Source organism: Falco punctatus (assembly GCF_963210335.1).
Source record: "Falco punctatus genome assembly, chromosome: 4".
In the NCBI taxonomy this organism is placed as follows: domain Eukaryota; kingdom Metazoa; phylum Chordata; class Aves; order Falconiformes; family Falconidae; genus Falco; species Falco punctatus.
Genome location: NC_137583.1, coordinates 62,151,172 through 62,171,295, shown reverse-complemented (window position 1 = coordinate 62,171,295; position 20,124 = coordinate 62,151,172). Strand labels below are relative to the sequence as shown.

Genomic DNA, 20,124 nt, shown 5'->3' with positions numbered 1-20,124 from the left:
TACATTGGAACTGGATTATTTATATCTCATCTTCTTTCCAAGTGATTCCTGTCCTGCTTGGCAGAGATAGTTGTTTTAGTGTTGTTTTCATGTGGATAACATGGACAGGACAAAATAAGATACCATATATTGCAGGGTGGTTGCTGACAGGGTACTTTCTAAGAGGATATATAGGTGCTGCCAGGTGCTTAGCTCCCTACCTCTCTCCTGCATCCTGGTCTCCTGACTGTATTCCCTTTCGATGTCATAGCTAGTTGCCTGCAAGAAGAGCCTTGAGCACAGTTAACTGGTGTCTCATTCAAGGATCCACTTCAGAGTACCAGGATACCAGAAGTACTCTGAAATAGCAGCCCTGAAATGCGTGTCCTGTGGAGCCCCCACCCTCAGCACCGACTCCTTCCTTCTGCACACCTGCTTCCATTGCACAGCGCTTCTTGCTAACCCAGGCAAAGCTGTTCCCTCAGCCCAAGCCACAGCAAGTGGAGCTCTGTTGACAAGTTCTCCAGTGTGACCCTAGCGGGTCTCCTGCCTCCAGCTTCCCTCACTGGCACCCCTGTCCCGTATGCAGCCAGTGTCTTTCAAAGTGACACCTGCTCTTCTTTTTAGCAATCTTTGGATGTGATAAATAATACCAGACAGTGTATGTGATAAAAGTCTAGATGGCCTCTGCTCCTAGTTGCTTTTGAGAAGCTCTGTGTGCCTGCAGGAAGCCTTTCTTCTTGTGAGCAGTAAAATGTGTGTTTTGGGGAGCAAGGATGAGAAGGAGTTGATCAATAATGTCGCTGAAAGTTCCTTTTGTGTAATGGGAATGTTGTTTATCACAGCTGCTTGTTTACTAGCACCATTTGTTATGCTCTAATGCATTTTCAAGTGTGCCCACATCTTTCTTTGTTGACAACGTCACTTGAGAAATATGCCTCACAAAACCTATTAATTGAAATTTATAATGCTGATCACTGCAAGGCTTTATGTGAGCATGATTGGCTAAGGCCCATTGAGTATTTTGAGCATAGTAGAGGAGAAATGTCGTATAAAAGGACATTATCTGTTAAAAAGCAGTTGTGTTATGATGGAGTATTTAGGAAAAATGCAGAATCGTGAACTAAATATTGGCTGTTTTATCCATCTTGAAAATAGCAGGAGTCTGGCTGCTCTACATGGATGCATTATCCACACTCAGATCAGCATCACATTGGCTTCCAGCTTTGCATTTTAAAATGCAGGACAGTATAAGAATCTTCCCAGACATGAAAAACCCTGACATATTCCCCTGACTTAATAACTTGTATACGTCAACATTCATTTGCTCAAGCCACACTCTACATATGTATAATTGTATCCACTGATATATCAGGCAGCTTTATATTGAAACAACTTGACAGACAGCTTGTGCTGATGCTGTGGAATTGTACAGTGTGTCAGCAATGAATCTAAGCAAACTGAGGCGTTACAAAGAGGCTGCATCCACAACATTTTGACCATGACTGATGAAGGTGTAATTTGTTTTAATTTTCACGTGGTAGATTAGAATGGGAAGAATTCAATTATGTGCACTAAATTAAAGATGGTAAAGTCCTTGTAGCTTCCACAGATACTTGGCGGTGAACCTATTACAATCTAATTTCTTCTGTTTAGTAATTTTAAATGCTTAAGTATTGGGAGTGGAAAATTGTATCTCGTGGTTTAAACACAGCATGCTTGTATTCTCATCTTGGCTTTTATACCAGTGCGCTAGAGGTAGACTTTTATTCTGGCAGGTGAGTTTGGTTTCCTAGTTCTAGATTGCCTCAAAATAGGTAACATAGAGAGTTTATCAAGTTGTTTACTGATTGGTTCCAAATATTTAGAGTGCAGTTTCACTCCACATCATCTGCACTGCCTTTCAGTGTTTTTAAAATAAGGCAAAAGGCATAATCAAGCAATCCTTGTAAATCTATCTAAAAATCAGATACAAGCTGGTTTAGGTAAATGTTAGTGTTGGTTTCATCTCTGCAGCCCCAGTATATGTGGGTGGCCACTGAATGGGCGAGTTGACAGACCTAAGTACTCAGAAATTACTGAAAACCAGAATTCTGTCAGGTCTAGTAGGGGAAAATAGAAGGTGAAATTTTGACCTTTCAAACAGAGGAGTATTTGCAATAGTAGTCCATTAAGAATAAATAAACGCTTACATCTGCCTGATGGTGCGCTGGTGTTATAACCCATGGTTGCAGGCCAACAGATGACAGCAATCAACCACCAGGAAGAGGAGTTCTGTCCATGCATGGTCTCACTTACGGAGTAATTCGAGTGGACTCTGAAGAAAAGCTTTCCGTTCTGACTGTCCAGGATGTTGGCTTAGTGATGCCAGGAGGTAAGGAACTTTCTTTGAAACTTACTATGATTCATCAGTTTAAGTAATTATCTGTAGAACATCATAGGTGGATGTACTTTGCTGTCAAACAAACTTGTGTCTTGAAAACATTTTAGTCCAAAACCATTACCTTGTAAAACGTAATGGTTTGGAAATCCCAAGGTTTCTTCTCTCTGGTTACCCCAGTGCCTGTTCATGCTGATGTTAGTAGCGTGTTTTGAACAACCTGCCACTACATCAGAACATCTGTTCCCTAACTGTGAGATACTGGTAGAGAAAATAAGAAAGTTGGAGTGTGGTGTCTGGAAGCTATAAATACTCGTAAGCCTGACCCCGATGAGACTCGGTAGTGCTTATTTTCATAACCTATGCTAACGATCAACAAAATTGCTATCTGAAGGCTTGCAGAATGTTTTTCCGAAGATCTTGTGCTATCACCTAGTTATTAAAAAAAGGAGGTATGACTGGACAGTTCTTGTTGATAAATTTAAGCTGAAACCATTGTTTCTAAAGATGAAGATGAGATTTTTCATAAGAGAGCTAGATTTTAAATGAGATGTTACAGACACTAGAAAAGGATAATTCTGTAATTTTTCATAAGAGAATGCTGTTATGCTTCAAAGGAATAAAACATAATGATGCATCTTATAAAATTTAAGTTGAACAACTTAAAATAAAGGGAGATAAGATTGGTTGCGTGTAAGATATTATAGATGTGCCATCTTGCACTTCATACTACATTCTGATCATTTTAATAAAAGTACACACCCCTGTTTATCTTCAGAGTGAGAGAAGGGTCATTCAAGATTCTTTATTCTTGTATGTAAAAGACGTGCCGATTCATTTTTGGTCTGCCTTGTTCATTGTATCCTCTTTCCAACTCCAAAATCTACCCATGCTGTACTCCAGTCCAGGGATTATAGCTAAAGCAGCATACCTGTTTCTTATTCACATGGCTGACACATAAAATAGTGCTTGTTCCTCAGACCAGTGCTTTCTAATCCCTCCTGTTTAGCTCCTGCTGTCTCTGCAGTCCTGTAAGAATGGTGAAAGGGAGTCTGAGCTCTGATAAATTCTTTAGTAAATCAGCTGTACTAGTCTGCTAGAATATCTTGATCTTTCATATGGTGTTACTTACTACTTTGAGAGAGGTAGATTTCCTGGTTGCCTGCCTCCTTGGCAGTACAATTATTATCAAGAACTTCATTAGGATATTTCATTTTGCACTGACTGCGGCAAATCTGGTCTTCAGTATGCAAACCTGGGAACACAATCACATTTCACAGCGATATTACAGATCAACTGAAATTGTAGAAAGCAAGGCAAATTAGGGTTTGTTATCAGTGTAAAAACTGAGTCTACATAAAGACCTTTACATTCTTTGTATAAATATTATTTATAATATAAATAATATTTGATAATGTTGAACACAATGTTTGAGAAACCAGTTGTTAGACATTAGTCTGCATATAATTTATTTGTTTATGTCAGCTCCGCGGTGATGTCTTTCCCACAGCATTTATGTTATTCTGTAGTTCATTTTATAATACTTTTTAAAGTCCTTTTCTCTCCCTCTAGCTATAATGTGTTCAGTGAAGCCAGATGGAATTCCTCAGCTCTGTAAAACAGATGAAATAGGAGAACTTTGTGTATGCGCTATTGCAACGGGTACATCATATTATGGACTCTCGGGCATGACCAAAAATACTTTTGAGGTAAGCTGACCAAAAATTGCTACATAAAATCCTTCCTTTTTTACTTTTTCTATTTCAAGATAGTATTTGACATTAAATATTCATAGTAATAATATCAGTATAGCAGTAATAATCAATGCTCGTGGCTTGGGACCTGTACTCTAGCCAGATAATCTGCACTGAAGCCCATTTCATTAAGTGCAATAGTAGATCTTCATGTGGGTTTAGTTTAGGCTCTGAAGAGCTTTTACTTTAATTTTGAAAGAAGATACCACGGACTGAAACAATCAGAAGGAAAGCAGCAAGAAAGATAAAGTTAAAAGGTAATACTGTACAAGTCTATGAGCTAGCTACATGCAGAATTTGACTGTTGCAAACAGTAGGAAGGCTGCTGGGTGTCTTTAAAAAACAGTTTCCAACATTTCCACAATGCATCAAGCATTAAAGGCTTGCATTTATACAGAATCCTGACAGATGTACTCTCCAAGAGGTATCTGAATAGGAAAGATACCTTTTCCTAATTAGTCCCTACCTGCTTTTGTTTGAATTGCCTTATGTAAAAGCCTTTTTACTTTGTGGAATCTGTTTTCCAGTAGGTTTCAGCTCCAGTGCAGACAGCTGTATTGATAGCTCTGTTGTACCTGCTCACTTGTTATCATTAACATCTGTTGAAGCCAATATGACAGGCTGAACAAATCAGAGAAATACTGAAAAAATTTGAACTGAGATTTTTATTAAGTTCTGAACCCTTCCTCTTTTAATATTGGAGAAGAAAGTTAAGAAAAATACATTTACATTTCCCTTAACCAATGCTCTGCTATTTCCACTTTTAATAGACCAAACATGACTAATATCTCCTGCAAAATGCAGATCTGAGTGTTGTAAACACTATACATTAAATAATTAATGGAGATTAGTGGATACGATTCTCCATCCCACTATTGAAGCCAGGAATCCTACTATGCTATTTGATCTGAAATTTGTTGGTAGCTGATTACTGTGCTACAAGTACAATTGGCAATACCCAGTGTGAATGATAATCCCACATTTGACATATTTCAGGAAAGAAAAGTTCTTACATTCATTTTGTTGCAGTTGCTGTAATTATAAAATCATTCATAATTCATAACTGGGTCTGCAGTTTAACAGCATATTTAAACTGATTTAGACTTATTCCTGATGGTAAGCAAATAAATTGCCATTAAGTGAACAGGATGACTTGTTTTTAAAGTTAAGTATGTTCTTGGGTGCCCTCTCCAAGTGGACCTCTTTTCTGTTCTACTGTGTAATTCATTTTGCAGGTCTTAGAGAGTCAAAAGATTTTGTGTTCCTGAAATGAATTATTGCTGAGGATGTATAAATATTAACTCTGTTCAGTAAGAGTCACCCATGGGCATCTGGCAGCAGAATTTGGCCTTCCTTTTTAGATGAACCTTGAAGGACACTATATAGCCGTGGTCTTCCACTTGCCATTTTCTTAAATAACTTGCCTTTAGACTATTTCAGTTTAAAGAAGCAACAGCAGAAATTGTGGTTGTGTCAGAATGCAGCTCAAAGTACCTCGCATGCCAGAAGGGTAACACTGTGCTATTTAGAATAGCAAAAGCTGTAGGAACCTGTCCTGCGGAAGTCATGTATGCGTCTGGTGTTCAGACATCCAGAGAGGTTCTGTATAGGGCTGTATTTTCAGTTCTAGACTTGCTACAGAAGGTTTTGTCACTGGTATTGTGAGGACTTAATTGACCTTAGATAAAAATGTAGTGAGCTGCAAGAGTCATTAATGTACAGTACCTTAATACAGCTGCATTTCTAGCCTGCTTATTTTTCTATACTGTACTGGAAACGAGGATGAGGTACTGAAAAGAAGCTCTGTTGTACTGTAGATTGTTTATGATTTACTGTTTATGATTTAATCTCTAAGTAACATATGCATAGCACTTCAGGTTAGCTGCACTCTGCACAACTTTTTTTAATTATTCTTCAGTACCGTTTATGTTGATTTATATATTTTTTAAGGTCATAAATGATTTACAGAGCCATGATTAGGGAAAACGTGTATGGTAAAAAAAGTGTGATTGAACTTGCTGGAACTCAGGTACTGAAAATTACACACGCTAGTCTAGGAGTTTCCTGACACTCCCTTTACAGTCAGTGAAGAGTAAAGAGCATCACTAGCGACCTATTTACTTCATTCCAGAAGAGCCATCTGAGAGAGTATGCCTGAAATATTTCCCAGCATGATCTCTGTGTATAGAATTCAGGATGTGTTTCTTTGTCTTACAGGTGTTTCCTATGACCAGTTCTGGTGGCCCTATCACTGAGTATCCTTTTATAAGGACTGGACTGCTAGGCTTTATAGGACCAGGTGGACTTGTCTTTGTTATTGGCAAAATGGATGGTTTGATGGTTGTCAGTGGAAGAAGACATAACGCTGATGACATTGTAGCAACAGCACTGGCTGTGGAACCAATGAAATTTGTCTACAGGGGAAGGTTTGATCCTTTCTTTTCTTACATTATCTAGAAATCCTTAATTTGCTTAGACCAGGTGTAAGCGAGCCAAAATGCTTTCAGAGGGCAGTGCCTAATCTGCACTGTGGTTTCCCTCCATTGCTATTCATTTTGCTAGAACGAGGAGACAACAGGTGGGAGCCTAAGACAGTGTTGAGGCAGATTTTAGATACCAAGATCTGAAACTGTGATTAATAAAATTTCCAGTTGAACAGCTGGTTAATTCTAAAGGTGTTGACTCAACAGAACCCTTTCTGTCCGAGTTGAACATTTCCAATACACATAACACTGAAGTTCTTGAATATGACAGCAGTTCCTTGTGTGACTTTCCTAACGTGCTGAAATTGAGCAGGAAACATCTAAAGCTTCTGAAGAGCCTAATGCAGTAATATGCGCTTCTACTTTATCACACAGCAGACCTCTCACAAAATGATGTTGCAGTTCTAAGATGGAAGGTGCCTGTGTTGGCTGTTATATAACAGCTTAACCTTGGTGTGACCCAAATTTAGTGCTTTTCGTATCCCAAGAAGGTTCACTTCTGCAACCCTACTGTGACATTATGCCTGTATTTTCATGATTCTAGAACAAAGCCCCCTGTTTGTCCTCCAGAAATTACCTAGAACTGTTCTTGTTGCTTTTTCCCCATTAATAAAATACTAATTGATGCACTAGTTGTCTGACTAATAAATAAAAAAGTCAGTTATGAAGGATTAACTTAGAAGAAAGTTTTTTCCATCTGTCCTGGCACTAAATACTTTTCTCTCCTTCTCTTCTATAGAATAGCAGTGTTTTCAGTGAGCGTGCTGCACGATGAAAGAATAGTTATTGTTGCTGAGCAAAGGCCAGATTCCACTGAGGAAGACAGTTTTCAATGGATGAGTAGAGTTCTTCAGGTAAGTTTCTTTATGTATGTTTGGATGCTATTTTTTTCCTGCTTTATATTCTTTGTATTGATCTTTCAGGCCCCCAAGGTAACTGACATTTGTCTTTGAGTAATTGTAAGTCCACGTTCAGTTGCACTTGCACCTAATGAGCACAAAATTAGATTCTTCTGAGTGACAGTTCCTATCTGGGATGCACAATCCAGAAAGCGATCCTTTTCCTAATCAAAATGCTGTAAGAAAACAGGGATGAATTGAAGTAAGCAGTAGCAAGGAGAGAGTAGCATATGGTTTATAAGGATATAGTCATTCATTACTTCAGAAGGGTAATGAATAAATATATTATATACTCTTACTGTCAAAAGCTACCACAGTCTCTTACTAATTATCGGCACTGACATGGAGCTGACCTCATCAAAAATAGATATATGTATCTAAGCCAGATCTCCAGTTACTTTTTTTTAATCAGTGGGACAGAAGTATATGTTTCTAGTGCACCGTGTTGACAGCTGAAATAAATGGTATGGAACACAGACTAAAAATGCTGATTTCTCTCGACTGAAATGAAGGGTAGTGATTGCTTAGCTCAGATCTAAGTATCTACAATGTGGTTAACTGCAGAGAGGACACCTATTGCAAGAAATCCCATTCCAGCTGTCTGGTGGTTCGTGTAAGGTACATACCACTGTGATGAAACCCACCTTGGTGGTGGTGTTTGACAGTTTGACCAGAAGACAGAAGCTACTGAATGCTAAAAAGTTCTGATCTTCTCCTTACATACAGCAATCCAAGTTAAGGCAGTATCATTACCATACTCAAAGTTTTTTCAACTCTAATGTCCACACACAAAAACTTAGATACTTTAGATAGCAGTCATCTTCCATCTCCTCCATCTCCACAGTTAAGCCAATTCTTACTCAAAAGTGATAGGTTTAATGGAGATGTAGTCAAATTAAATCTGTCTGTTGCTACCTTGTGAAATGGTCCCACCTCTGTCTGCAGCTGGTCACCTGTTACTTCCATTTCCCTTTCCTTCCTGCCTTTCTGTCATTCTTCAAGGACTCTTCTCAGGTAAATATGTTGCAAACATCCTTTTTGCTTTACCCAAGAGCCAAAGAAAAAGATCCCACGCATTTCAGAGAAGATCTTTTAATTCATTATTGCTTTTTTCTGGATAAGAAAGGGGATCTGTCTACCGTGTCTTTGAAGAAACTGAAAAATAAGGTTTTATCCATCTCAAGACAGCTTTATCTGCTCTCTTGATTTAAAAGATAGCTACATTTCATACAGCTAGAGGCATCTCATATTCACAGTACATCTAAATTATTACCAAGAAAAGCTAGAATGTCTAGCTTGTCCATCACACAAGAAAGCCTTTGAAGCACCTAGTAGCACCTAGGGCAATGGCTGTAGAAGGAAAGGCTTTTGGATTGCCCGTGTTTCAGTAATTTTTATCAGGTAGCAAGCTCCTAAAGAAAAGGTTGAAACTCTGGACTTCTCCTGTTTTGTCAGCTGAGCGTTTTTGTGACTTTTACAGAAATCATGTCTTACAACATCATAGCCAGTAGAATTCAGTACTGAACACTGTGGGAGCCCTGTGTCAAGTTACTCCTGCCAAAAGACAGTTCTGTTATTCTGAGATGATCAAGTCACAGCAGTGTCTGTGAATGGTAGGTCATATATCAAAGTATACACATGTGTGGCTGCTTTCATCACCCATGTGTGAAGTCTGCAATTCTGGCATGCTTCACTATGTGAACAAGAAGTTTCTGGTTCCACTTCAGCTGAGAGCAGAGATGGAAAACAGAAGCCAGGAACATGTGGGATGCTTTGTGGCTCCTTCCCTATCACAGTTTTAATGACTTATGTCAGGAAGTGGTAACCAGTTGTATCTGAATCGTCTGCTAGTGATGGGCAACATAGTGATACTACCCTTGTGTCATGACTCTCAGTGACGACGATGATAACAAACTTGACCAAGTTGCTACTCATTTCTGATATTTGTGAGACTTGTCTGACACCTTGCTTGTGCTGCCCTGTGCCAGCCCGGCCCTGCACTGCCTGCTTCTGCTGTTCCTTGATGTGTCTCCGGCATTTCTTCTCTAGAGTTGAGCTGCAACAATTTGCAGAACTTCTTTCCAGTGGGTTGCACATATTCTGACTTTCCCCGACCCTTCCTGCACCTCAGGAGAATGCTGAAGAATGGTAGAGCTGCTGTACGTACAGGACTATGTTGAACTGCATCTGTGTGTTTTAGGAGAGGCACGGTTGGGAGGGAGTGATCAGGCTGGGTATAGAGTTTCTTGAGAGTAGTGGAGGAGGAGGAGGAGGGTGTTTTAATGACAGTGTGAGTGAAGATCCCAGGCCACCCAGGAATTCAATCAGATGGATCTAGATACTCTCTTCATCTCCCAGGCTGCTGCAAACTATTCTGACCCTTGTGGTTCCTGTACCTGGCAGGCTGGATGTTAGTTTTACCAGTGCCAGTGCAGTGGCAGGACTCGACAGGACTAGACAAAGCTAGGAGGTCTACTGCAGAAATGGAGAGTGTCTGCCCAGAGAATTATGTCAGAATGAGATGTTTTCTCAGCTTGAACAACATAGCAGTCTGGACTTTCTGCAAGTTCTGGTATCTCTAGTCCATTTTCTGAATGAAACAGAGAGACAGAGATTTCAGGTACTCTTTCCTTCCAGCTGGACAAAGAAATTTCAAAAAACCAAGCCATCTCATCAAGAGGCATAAATGCCAGCAGTATTAAAGTACTCTTCTGTCTCAAAATTTTAAGTCTCGGTTCATCAGTGCTCATCCTTGTGAAACAAAGTCATTCCCTGCCTCAGAAATAGGCCAATATGAAAGGTGACAATTTTGAATGACCCATGACATTTTATCAGGCATTGCGCTGCAGATACAGCTATCAAAGGAGACAGTTTGGAAGTCACTGGGTAATCATTATATACAACGACCCTCATCCCACCCCAGCTGGGTATTGCTTTCCATTCACCAGCTCTAGGAGCCACACTGTTTTACATTTGAGTAAGAGTGGTCAGTTGCCTTGTAACGTTTTTCCTTCAAGCTGATGTCAGGTGAGGATCCTATGATTTATCACTACTTTTCAGAACCTACAAATAACATTATGATTAGGAGGTTATGCTGGTGTCTGCCAGAAACACGAGGCATTGTGTGTTGTCTGTCATATATATCTTGCTATTGCTGATCTTTCAGGTAAGGTGTCTGTAGACCAGCAGAAAGGTCTTCCGATACTACCGTGAGATCTACCACTACTACAACTGCAATGTTTGTAAAAGGAGTAACTGCTTTATTATTCTTTCTGATGAAATTTTGCAATCAAATCAATAAAAAATGAAGCAAACAGAAGCCAAAAGCAAAGCATTACTTAGAGTGTCTGTAGAAGTAATCAGTAATTTATTGGTCTACATTTAAGTACATAACTATAAATGATTATTTGATTCTCAGAACACAGATTGTATCTTCAAGGCAATAGACATATGCATTAACTTCTCTCACAGTTAAAAATTAAAATGCAAGTTAAGTAAATTATATTTTTGAACATTTAACTGCTCATTAGAGATGCTATCTGTAATTTGTTTCTCAGTCTGCATGGATGTCTGAAGTTGTTTTTCTGACTCACTTGCTGCACTTCTTTTTATTACTGATGTAAGGAAAATAACCAGTTAAAATGTGTATGCAAATAAAATCTAAGTGCATGGATATTCATGTTTACCTGAATAAATTACATAGATACTGTATGTTGCAGATTTTTTGAAAGGGATGGAGTTTACTCCACTTGTCAGACAATGAACATGATTACTATAAGATTCAAAGATACTTATTTTTTCAGATTTTCATTCAACAGATTTTTTTTCAAATGGATAGTTTCATAGTTTTCCCTTACATTGTTGTTATTTCCCATTCCTGCCTGACAATCGTATACACCTTAATCAGGGAGTGGAACAGTTACTATCTTAGAAAAAAAAATAAAAATTTGTAAGTTACATACATCAGTAGGTGTATGATGATAGATGTGCAGCCTCTGAAATTTTTCTTTGCTCTGCAAGACAGAGTAGATGTTAAGTTGATAGGAATCCTTTGAACTTTAATTCCGAGAAGTGCACAGGTTAAAATCAGTTTCACATGGGCTGCCAGCCCATCTTAGTAATAAATCTCCAGGATATGTGCCACTAATGTGTGCCTAGGAGGAATGCCTAGGTAGCATTTCTTAATAGATTTCTGTGTATTTATGACCAGGTTTTTGTTTGCTTTTTTATCTTTTGGAATGAGTACAATAACATCAGTGTTACATTTCCGTCCACCTGTTCCCACTGAAAAGAACCTCCTTATCACTGACATTACTGAAGTGTCTTTCCATTGCCAGTTAATTATTAGGGTTGTTTTATGCAGTAATTCAGTACAGCATGTGCTTATTAGAATGATGAAAAATTAGCCTTTCATTAAAATTGCTTCCTGCTTTTTTTTAGGCTATTGACAGTATTCATCAAGTGGGAGTCTACTGCTTAGCGCTCGTACCAGCAAACACACTTCCCAAGACACCGCTGGGAGGAATACACCTTTCAGAAACCAAACAGCTCTTCTTGGAAGGATCGCTGCATCCTTGTAATGTTCTGATGTGTCCCCACACATGTGTAACAAACCTGCCTAAACCAAGGCAAAAACAACCAGGTAAGACAAGTGAAGGCAAAGGGACCATGACTTAATGGTATGTGTTTGTGGTACTGTATGGAGCAAAATCAAGTAACTGTTAATGTAGGTGAGAATCAACTCAATCAGCTGTTCCTGTTAAATATTCCAGGTGTGTTAAGGACATCATTGGTTTTGGCAGAGGGTAGGACTTTCACAAAGAGTGCAAGGAAAAATGCCTCACATATCTAAGTTCAGTAAAAATGACGACATTTTTGTCACTCTACAAGGCACTGCTGAGACCACACTTGGAGGTTTTGCAAAATCCGAGTCAATTTTATTTAAAGAGGATGGACTGAGATCAAAACAGAGGAAGATAAAACCTTGGCTTATTTGAAAGCTGAATTTGTGAAGTAAAAATAGAGAGGAAGAGGACTGTTGACACTAAATAACAGTGTTGGAAGAAGACCAGATACTTAAAAACTGGTCATGAATAAATTAAACCCAGGAAGGAGGATAAAAGTTTTTTACCTGAGTAGGGAGGTTCTGGATTATTCTTACAGCAGGTATATTTGAGGGAAAACCCTAACTAGTTTTAAGATGGTTCTGCCACAGTTTATGAAGAATATTGGATGAAATGGTACAGCAAGGCACTGACTCAAGAGACTGAGAAAGCCCTTGTCGCCTACTGTAGTCCGGTCACTGGTTACTCATGCCCAATGAACAAGCTAATTTCAGCAATTTTTTTACTTTGAATCCAATTGCAGATTTTAGTGCTCAGATTAATTTCAACGTTTTCTGGATCTATAGCCTCAAGTTTAAGACCTGAATTCAGCTATATTAGACCAAGTGTTGATTACTTTCCACTTTGAAAAACAGCTTGGAATATGAAGTGCTTTTATCCTCTGGATCTCAAATACGGGGGCTATCCATCATGACTTCAGTGCAAGTTTGCCAAAACCATCAGCTTGTTTCTTTATTTAAAACCTTTAGACAAATGTCTCAGAAGTCAAAACCATAATCTCAATTTGTGGATACTGAGTGCCAGAGGTTAACAGTGACTTCCACTAACTTAATGAAAGCAATGAAGCCTTTAACTGCAGTGCTCACTTCGGTATTTCCTTGTTGCTGCTTCACAAAGTGATCAATTAATTTGGATAAGTGCAGTGGAGATACTTATAGATACATTATGTACACATTTTGTATCACTATGTTAAAACTAGTGCCAGGAACACAGAGACCAAACTGATAGCATCACATTCTCCCATTTTGCTTAGTTGTGACATACCCAGAGGACATTTCTTTCCTATTTTTGAAGTCGAGTAGTCTGCAGATATTGTTAATTGTGCGTTATCTGGTTAGTTTCACATCTTGTATTTTGACACTTATACCACATACCATCACTGTGACAAAGCTTGGACATCACAGAATAGAAGTAAAGCCTGGTATCAGTTGGTCAGCAATCCATGCTGGAGAAGCAGAAAACAAATGTTAACATAAGCATAAATGCTATCTGTGAGATGGGTATTTTTCCCTAATGGCAGCCACAAAACATAGTGAAATCAACCTCATGGAGAAGTGTCACCTGTGGCATCTTCCTTTCTTCTAAAGTTAAGTTATTTTTCTTCTGTCTCTACCTTGTGCTAAATAATTGTGCTATAATATATTTTATTATATGCATCATCTGCCTTCCTAGTCCTTGTCGTTTCATGTCTATAGCATTATGGAGTTGCTAGTACAGATGCAACTTAGCCCAGGGAACAGAAGAGAGAAATAGGAACATTGTCCCTTGCAGCCTGAATAAGTCTCATGGTTTTAGGCACTGGAATGGGCATGCCTAAATTAGGAGCTGAATTTTCTAAAGATTGCTAATAGCAAGGCAGACAAGATGTGTCTCTGGCTGTAGAAAGCCCATGCTAAATGGGCTCCTCAGCTAGATACCTTTAGAGAGGATGAATCCAAGCCTACGTATCTTCCAGCTACTTCAACCAAAGTTTGTATCAACAGAGATGTGCTCAAGGTTTGATGTTGTGGCTAGCAATGAGGAAAATATCATGGAATGCAAAAGAAATAAAAAGAATTTTCATACACAGGCAAAGGATTTTTATTGCACTTAGCACATTTCTGCTTTATTCTAGAAATTGGCCCTGCCTCTGTGATGGTGGGGAACTTGGTCTCTGGAAAAAGAATCGCACAGGCCAGTGGTAGAGACTTGGGGCAAATAGAAGATAATGACCAAGCCAGAAAGGTAAGCTAAACTTTCCTGATATGGGTTATATTTAGCTAGTTAGCTTCAGACGCTTAGCAGTACATAGGTTGTATTACTACTATTGCAGAATTTGTTGGTGGGGGGTTTTTAATTCACGCTAAAATATTTGAGAACCCCCTTTAGAGATATATATAAAATAGATGTGAGAGTGGATCACTGCATTTCATTTGTATGGATTTTTTTTTACAAATTTGCATGGGACAACAGAGCAAACATGGTGGAAAGTGTTAATGGGGCTTCTACTGCAAATCACCCTCTATTACATCTTTTTTACTAGTTCAAGTGTAGTCCAGGGAATTTTCTTTGCATATATGGTCCTGACCTTTTTTGTTGTTATTTTGATCCTGTAAAATTAAGTTGAAATTCAGCTCTTTTGGGGGCTTATGTGAGTAATTAAATTAGTAAGTTCTAAACTGTATAAATATTTGTATATTTATAGTAAGAAAAAGAAAGGAAGCTAAAGAAATCATGCTTAAATTCAGAGAGATCTGTAAGAAATGTTTTATTGCTTTGAAACTGTATGCAGCAATATATCATAATAACAGCAGTGGCTTTACTTCCAGAGAGGGCACTGCTACCATGCAAAAGCGCCTTGCTTTAAATGTGTGATGACAAGAGAATTAATTCATGTTTAGTGCTTCTGGGTATTGATGTAAAAGGTAGCATATAAATAAGAAAGACATAGCTAAATTAGCAAAAATAGTTACCTGGTTTTTAAAGTCAAAAAGTTATTTAGTGTCATGACTATCACTCTGCTTTATTTTAGTTCCTCTTCCTCTCAGAAGTGTTGCAGTGGAGAGCTCAGACCACTCCTGACCATGTGCTTTACACTCTACTCAACTGCAGGGTAATAAGCTCAGACCATTACTCTGACAGGCTGTGGTATGGAAAGTGGCGCACTGGTATTTCAGCTGTACCTCCTTGTGCTATGGCTGAGCGTGACCTTTCTGTTTCTTTTCCCATTAATACTCAGCTGTTATATTTAATGTTCACTGAGGCAGAAAGAAAAAGAGAATAATCATTGCCAGTTGTCAAAATATAGATTGCTTTTGTATCAGACAGCATGCCTTACACATTTCTCATTTCTTTTTCCACCATATATGTGTTGTGGGTGAGCTGACACTGCAAATCTATCTTAATGCTGTTCATTCCTAAACCAAAGAGTAGTATAGTATTTAATACTGCTCACCATCCTGATTTCCAATTTGAAAAGCACAACCTTGGCAAAATCAAAGCATTTCCCAAAGTAAAAAAGTGATTGTTGCTTTTGAGACTGAACCATCTGGGAGGGGTGTGAGAATGGGGAAAGGAGGTAAAGAGAAGAAGTATGTCCAGAATCCATCCAGGGCTGCAGAGGTTTACTAATAAATCTCTGTGCATAGATTACCTGAGGTGCCAACCTGGCACAGCATTTCATTGCTTATCAAAAAGGAATTAATGCATGTCATGTGGTACAGAACTTGTCTTTACTAAGAGTAGGTGATACAGACTTTCTAGAGGATTGTAGATGACAAACCAGTAATTCCCAAGACTGCTGTAGAGAATGAAAGTCTGATTTGAAACCATCCCACCACAATACATCTAGGCACATCTGTCTAAACTGGGAAACATTCATAATGTATGAGGGTCTCCAGGAGAGGAGGGGCCTGGAACAGTGCTACTCCCCTGGGCCCCCTGGAGTAGCTGGTGTTGTCTCAGCCCATGTAGTCCCTACGCAACTTGGGTGGGTTCTTAAACCTCCAGTAATTTGTGAACCTCTGCGAAATGACCACTACTGTGTTTGCAGAGTATGCTTTGCTAGCCCAGATTACAGTGCTGGTACCAAAGTTCAGTTTGAGGCTACCAATAAGTCATTAAATAACCTTTTTTAAATCCAGATTAATAGCTCACATTATGTGAACATGTGCAACTTGACAGATAATGGTAAAGTACTAATGTAGTTGTCTGTGGCAAAGTAGAAAACCTGAGAGGTAATGCTGTTTATATATTCTATATTACACCATTAAATTAGTGCATTGTTCTGGCCTGTAAGTTAGGAGCAAAGATGCTGTGAGAGTCGGTGATACGTAATGTCCCATCTCCTCCACACAGGCTGTTGCTTTTGAGCTTTACATAAAGTCAGACTTCCCCTGCTGGCAGAAGGGTTCAGACAGTAGGAGGGACAGACAAAACGTGCAAAACAAGGATTAACAAAATAATTTATTATTACATGGAATTGAGAAATAGTTGAATTTTGAAATTCAGTTTCACCACTACTCTCGGTGTGGAGCATCTTAACACGTGAAATTTGTTTGAGATGTATAATGCTTCATGGAGAGGAGAGATTTAATATTTTATGGAAAGGAGTGACAAGTTTGATGGGGTTTAACCTAGACAAGTTTTATTACCCATCTTGAATTTTAGTTCTGGTTTGTGACTTTTCCCTCTTTCTCTTCTGTGCACATTGTCTGTACACTTTGTTCTAAAACATCCAGGCATCTTGCAGTGGATGACTAATAGAAATCCACTGAGATTAGTGTTTTCCTGTAACCCAAGCTTTCTGAGAATTTGGAATATTTCAAAATCAGTGCAGGACATTGTTTTTAGTGTGTGTCACAAAGGATTGCAACACCTTTACAGTGCAGGACAGCTCATATAAAAGACCTAAAGGGAATAGTTGCCTGGTGCTTGCCAATGATTCTTGTCCAACAGCAGGATTCTCCTTCCCTGCACTTCATATAAACACTGTCTTTCCACTGGTTCATATGTAAAGTGCCAGAAGTCTTAAATGATTTCTTAAGTTTACATGATTTGCAGCAATTCCCTTTCTTTGTCAGTGAGGGCTGTGCTTCTAATGTATGTGGGGATATAAAGGGTCCTTCTTCCCATAACTATGCAAACAGGCAATTTCTTGAAAGAAGGAATGAAGAGTTTAAGCACATTCCTACTGGCAGATCTACAGTGACAAGGACACCCAGACCTTGGCCATATTTAGGGCTGGACAGATGGAAGCCATCTCCAGTCCAGCATCCATATAGTCTAATGTGTCTTTAGAGGAAGCTTTCTTAGTGAAATGATCTCCGCATTGTTCAGAAGACTGATTAAAATTGCTTTTCAGTAAGTATGGTTGCTGAAGATGCTGAAGAAGAAAGCTAAGCCCTGACTTCGTCCTTTTTATCTTCAGTTGGATTGTCCTCTTTGTTGACAGTTTATAATTAAGTTAGCGAATGCCAAGTGATGCTGGTAACATGCCACTACTTCCAGTACTAGACCTTTGTCAAACTGCTCTCTCCTCTCTGAAATTTGTGGTCAACAATACTGCAGTGGGGCGATGGGGATGGTAGATAGAAGCCAGCAACCAGGCCAAATATTATTCCTTGCCTTGTTAAAATAGAGTGTAAAGAATATTTGTTTAAAACGGTAGACCTTCTTGCTTTCTCTCTTAATAAGGATAGCAATGCAATATTTTTGATTGCATTGCACTGCATTTTTGATACATTATTCTTTTTAATGTACACACGCACACACCAGTTTTTTCAGACTCCCTATTTTTAAGTGAACTTAGTGCTTGTGATAGGTGCCAGGTGTATCACAACAGTTCCGGAGTCTGAAATCCTCTCTTTCCACAGAACGGGCGCACAAGCAGAGGTGTAGCCCTTCCCATACTGCCCTGTCCCTTTATCTCAGCCCAGACCTGGCCAGCTCAGCTCTAGGCACAGTCAGTCTGTCCTGCACGTTCATTTTTAGAGTTCTCTTCTGCGGTGTCAGCTGTGATAGGGAATATTGTGATAGAGATGTATATATTTCTCTAAATGTGTGTTTGTGTGTGTGCATACATAGACACGTATATATATTTAGGAAGTGTGAGAACTGTAATGCTCATCCAATTTAAAACACTGTATCTGTTTGATATTTTTGGGTTAGCATTTTTTGAAGTGGTACCAAAAGCCAAACTGTAGTATGTTGTCACTTTGCCTTTTTTTTCATGCTCAAATTCAAGGAATGCCTTTCTTCTCTATTTCTTTTATATGCATCTGCTTAGCTTTTGTTCCAGGCTAATTCTTTTCCCCATCACAAAGTATTGTTTTCTCCTGTGTCTTTTGTCTCTTGTCTTTTATTTCTGCTGTGCCCTTTGGCTTTACTCCAGCGTGTAGACAACAAAGTGCAATTTTCAGGATTGCTCTCCACAGATTCTCCAGTTTGCTGCTGAGACCATAAAGGCACGTTCCTGGCTGTAGCAGGAATGCTGCCTGTGCAGCAAGGGAAGTATAGGTTACATGGGCAGGCTATTAGCATACTACTGTACTCCCTTGATTAGAGCAACCACACTGTTGGGGGCAGAAGGGACACAGAAAGGAATAGAGAATGTTCCTCTGCTTTACAAACATCTTTTTTTCCTTCCAACTACAGTTTGGAATAAGGCTGGAGGTTTCCATATTTGAGTTGATTGTATGGCATATTGTGGCTGCACCTCATCTAGTTAACTTCTGAGGTGCAGAGGAAAAGAGTTTCAGCACATTGTATTGTCTTCTGTGATATTCATCTTTCTTCCTGTGCAGGGAACGATAGCCAACTCACTAACATGTGTCCAGCTACATAAACGAGCTGAGAAGATAGCTGTCATGTTAATGGAACGGGGACATTTACAAGATGGAGACCATGTGGCTTTGGTTTACCCACCAGGTAAAGAACTGACATGTCCTGTACCTTGGTAGTCCCAAAAGTTTATCAAGATCCTTTAGACAGTGCTACACTGGTGATGGTAGCAACCTGTAAATGATGTTAATTGGTAAAAAACAAAATATTTTCCTTGCTTGCATTTCTTTGAACTTAGTCAAATGTATTTAAAAGAATTTCTTTTAGCATGTGCATGTAGATATTATTTCTTTGTGTTCAGTTTAAGAATAACTTGTGGTTTTAAAACCTGTCTTTTATAAGCAGTCAAATTTAATTGCTGCTTTTCTTTTAATTTGCTGGAAATACGCTATTTTATGAGCACACACTTTCTGCTAAAATATTCCATCTGCTGATTGTTCTTAGATTCACCTGTTGAATTTCCTCTTGGAAGTGCTGCATTTCATAAAGATAAAGCAGCAATACCTAAGAAGTAACCCATGATTTTTTAGAGTAGAAGTATGAAGAATAAATAACAGATTATCAAGAAAATCCAAATTATAATCACTCTTTTCTCTATAGATCTTTAACCTAGATGGCTCTCTGTGGCTTGGATTTTCATCCTTTGACGTAAAAAATTTTAAGCTTGTGTTAACAGTACCATGTTTGACATTTGCTTGAACTTATTTCTGATCTAGTGCTGGTTGGTTGTGTTTAGCTTTTCATGTGTGTTGGTGAAATAAACAGTCTGATTTAAGCTCTGTTTTGTGACATTTGGTTTGTAAGAGCTGCAAGCTACGGGTTAAAATCTTTATAGGAGTAATTTCTCAATGATTAACATGAAAAAGTCTTCACAAAAGAAGACTAATATTTTAAACGTAAGTTTGTATTTTCGGTATTTTTCTATATTTCGGTTCCCATGAATAAAACATTTTATTGACGGAACAATAACCTACCAGTACTGCAGATCCTTTTCCACTGAAAGAATAAAATGGTGCCCATTGTCATCTTATCACAGCCTGTGTACAGCACCAGGGAGCTATCAAACAACAGTATTCAACAGATCTTTGTGCTGTTGTCTGTTCAGCCTCCTTAGAGAGTCTGCTGTCCACAATCTGTCACCTGCAGTCAACATTTATATAGAACAACACCTAATTTTATATTAGA

General features: G+C 38.7%; 1 protein-coding gene across 7 annotated transcripts in view; it reads left to right on the top strand.

The window, feature by feature from the left end:
- DIP2C (disco interacting protein 2 homolog C) overlaps positions 1-20,124 on the top strand; it is a 325,883-nt gene that overhangs the window by 249,162 nt on the left and 56,597 nt on the right. For all 7 annotated transcript variants that reach the window (XM_080385105.1, XM_080385104.1, XM_080385106.1 and 4 more), the window contains 8 exons: positions 2,214-2,353; positions 3,932-4,068; positions 6,331-6,539; positions 7,336-7,450; positions 11,936-12,137; positions 14,234-14,343; positions 15,131-15,211; positions 18,903-19,026. In XM_080385105.1, coding sequence (XP_080241231.1) covers positions 2,214-2,353; positions 3,932-4,068; positions 6,331-6,539; positions 7,336-7,450; positions 11,936-12,137; positions 14,234-14,343; positions 15,131-15,211; positions 18,903-19,026 — 1,118 coding nt within the window. The remainder of the gene's footprint in view (positions 1-2,213; positions 2,354-3,931; positions 4,069-6,330; positions 6,540-7,335; positions 7,451-11,935; positions 12,138-14,233; positions 14,344-15,130; positions 15,212-18,902; positions 19,027-20,124) is intronic.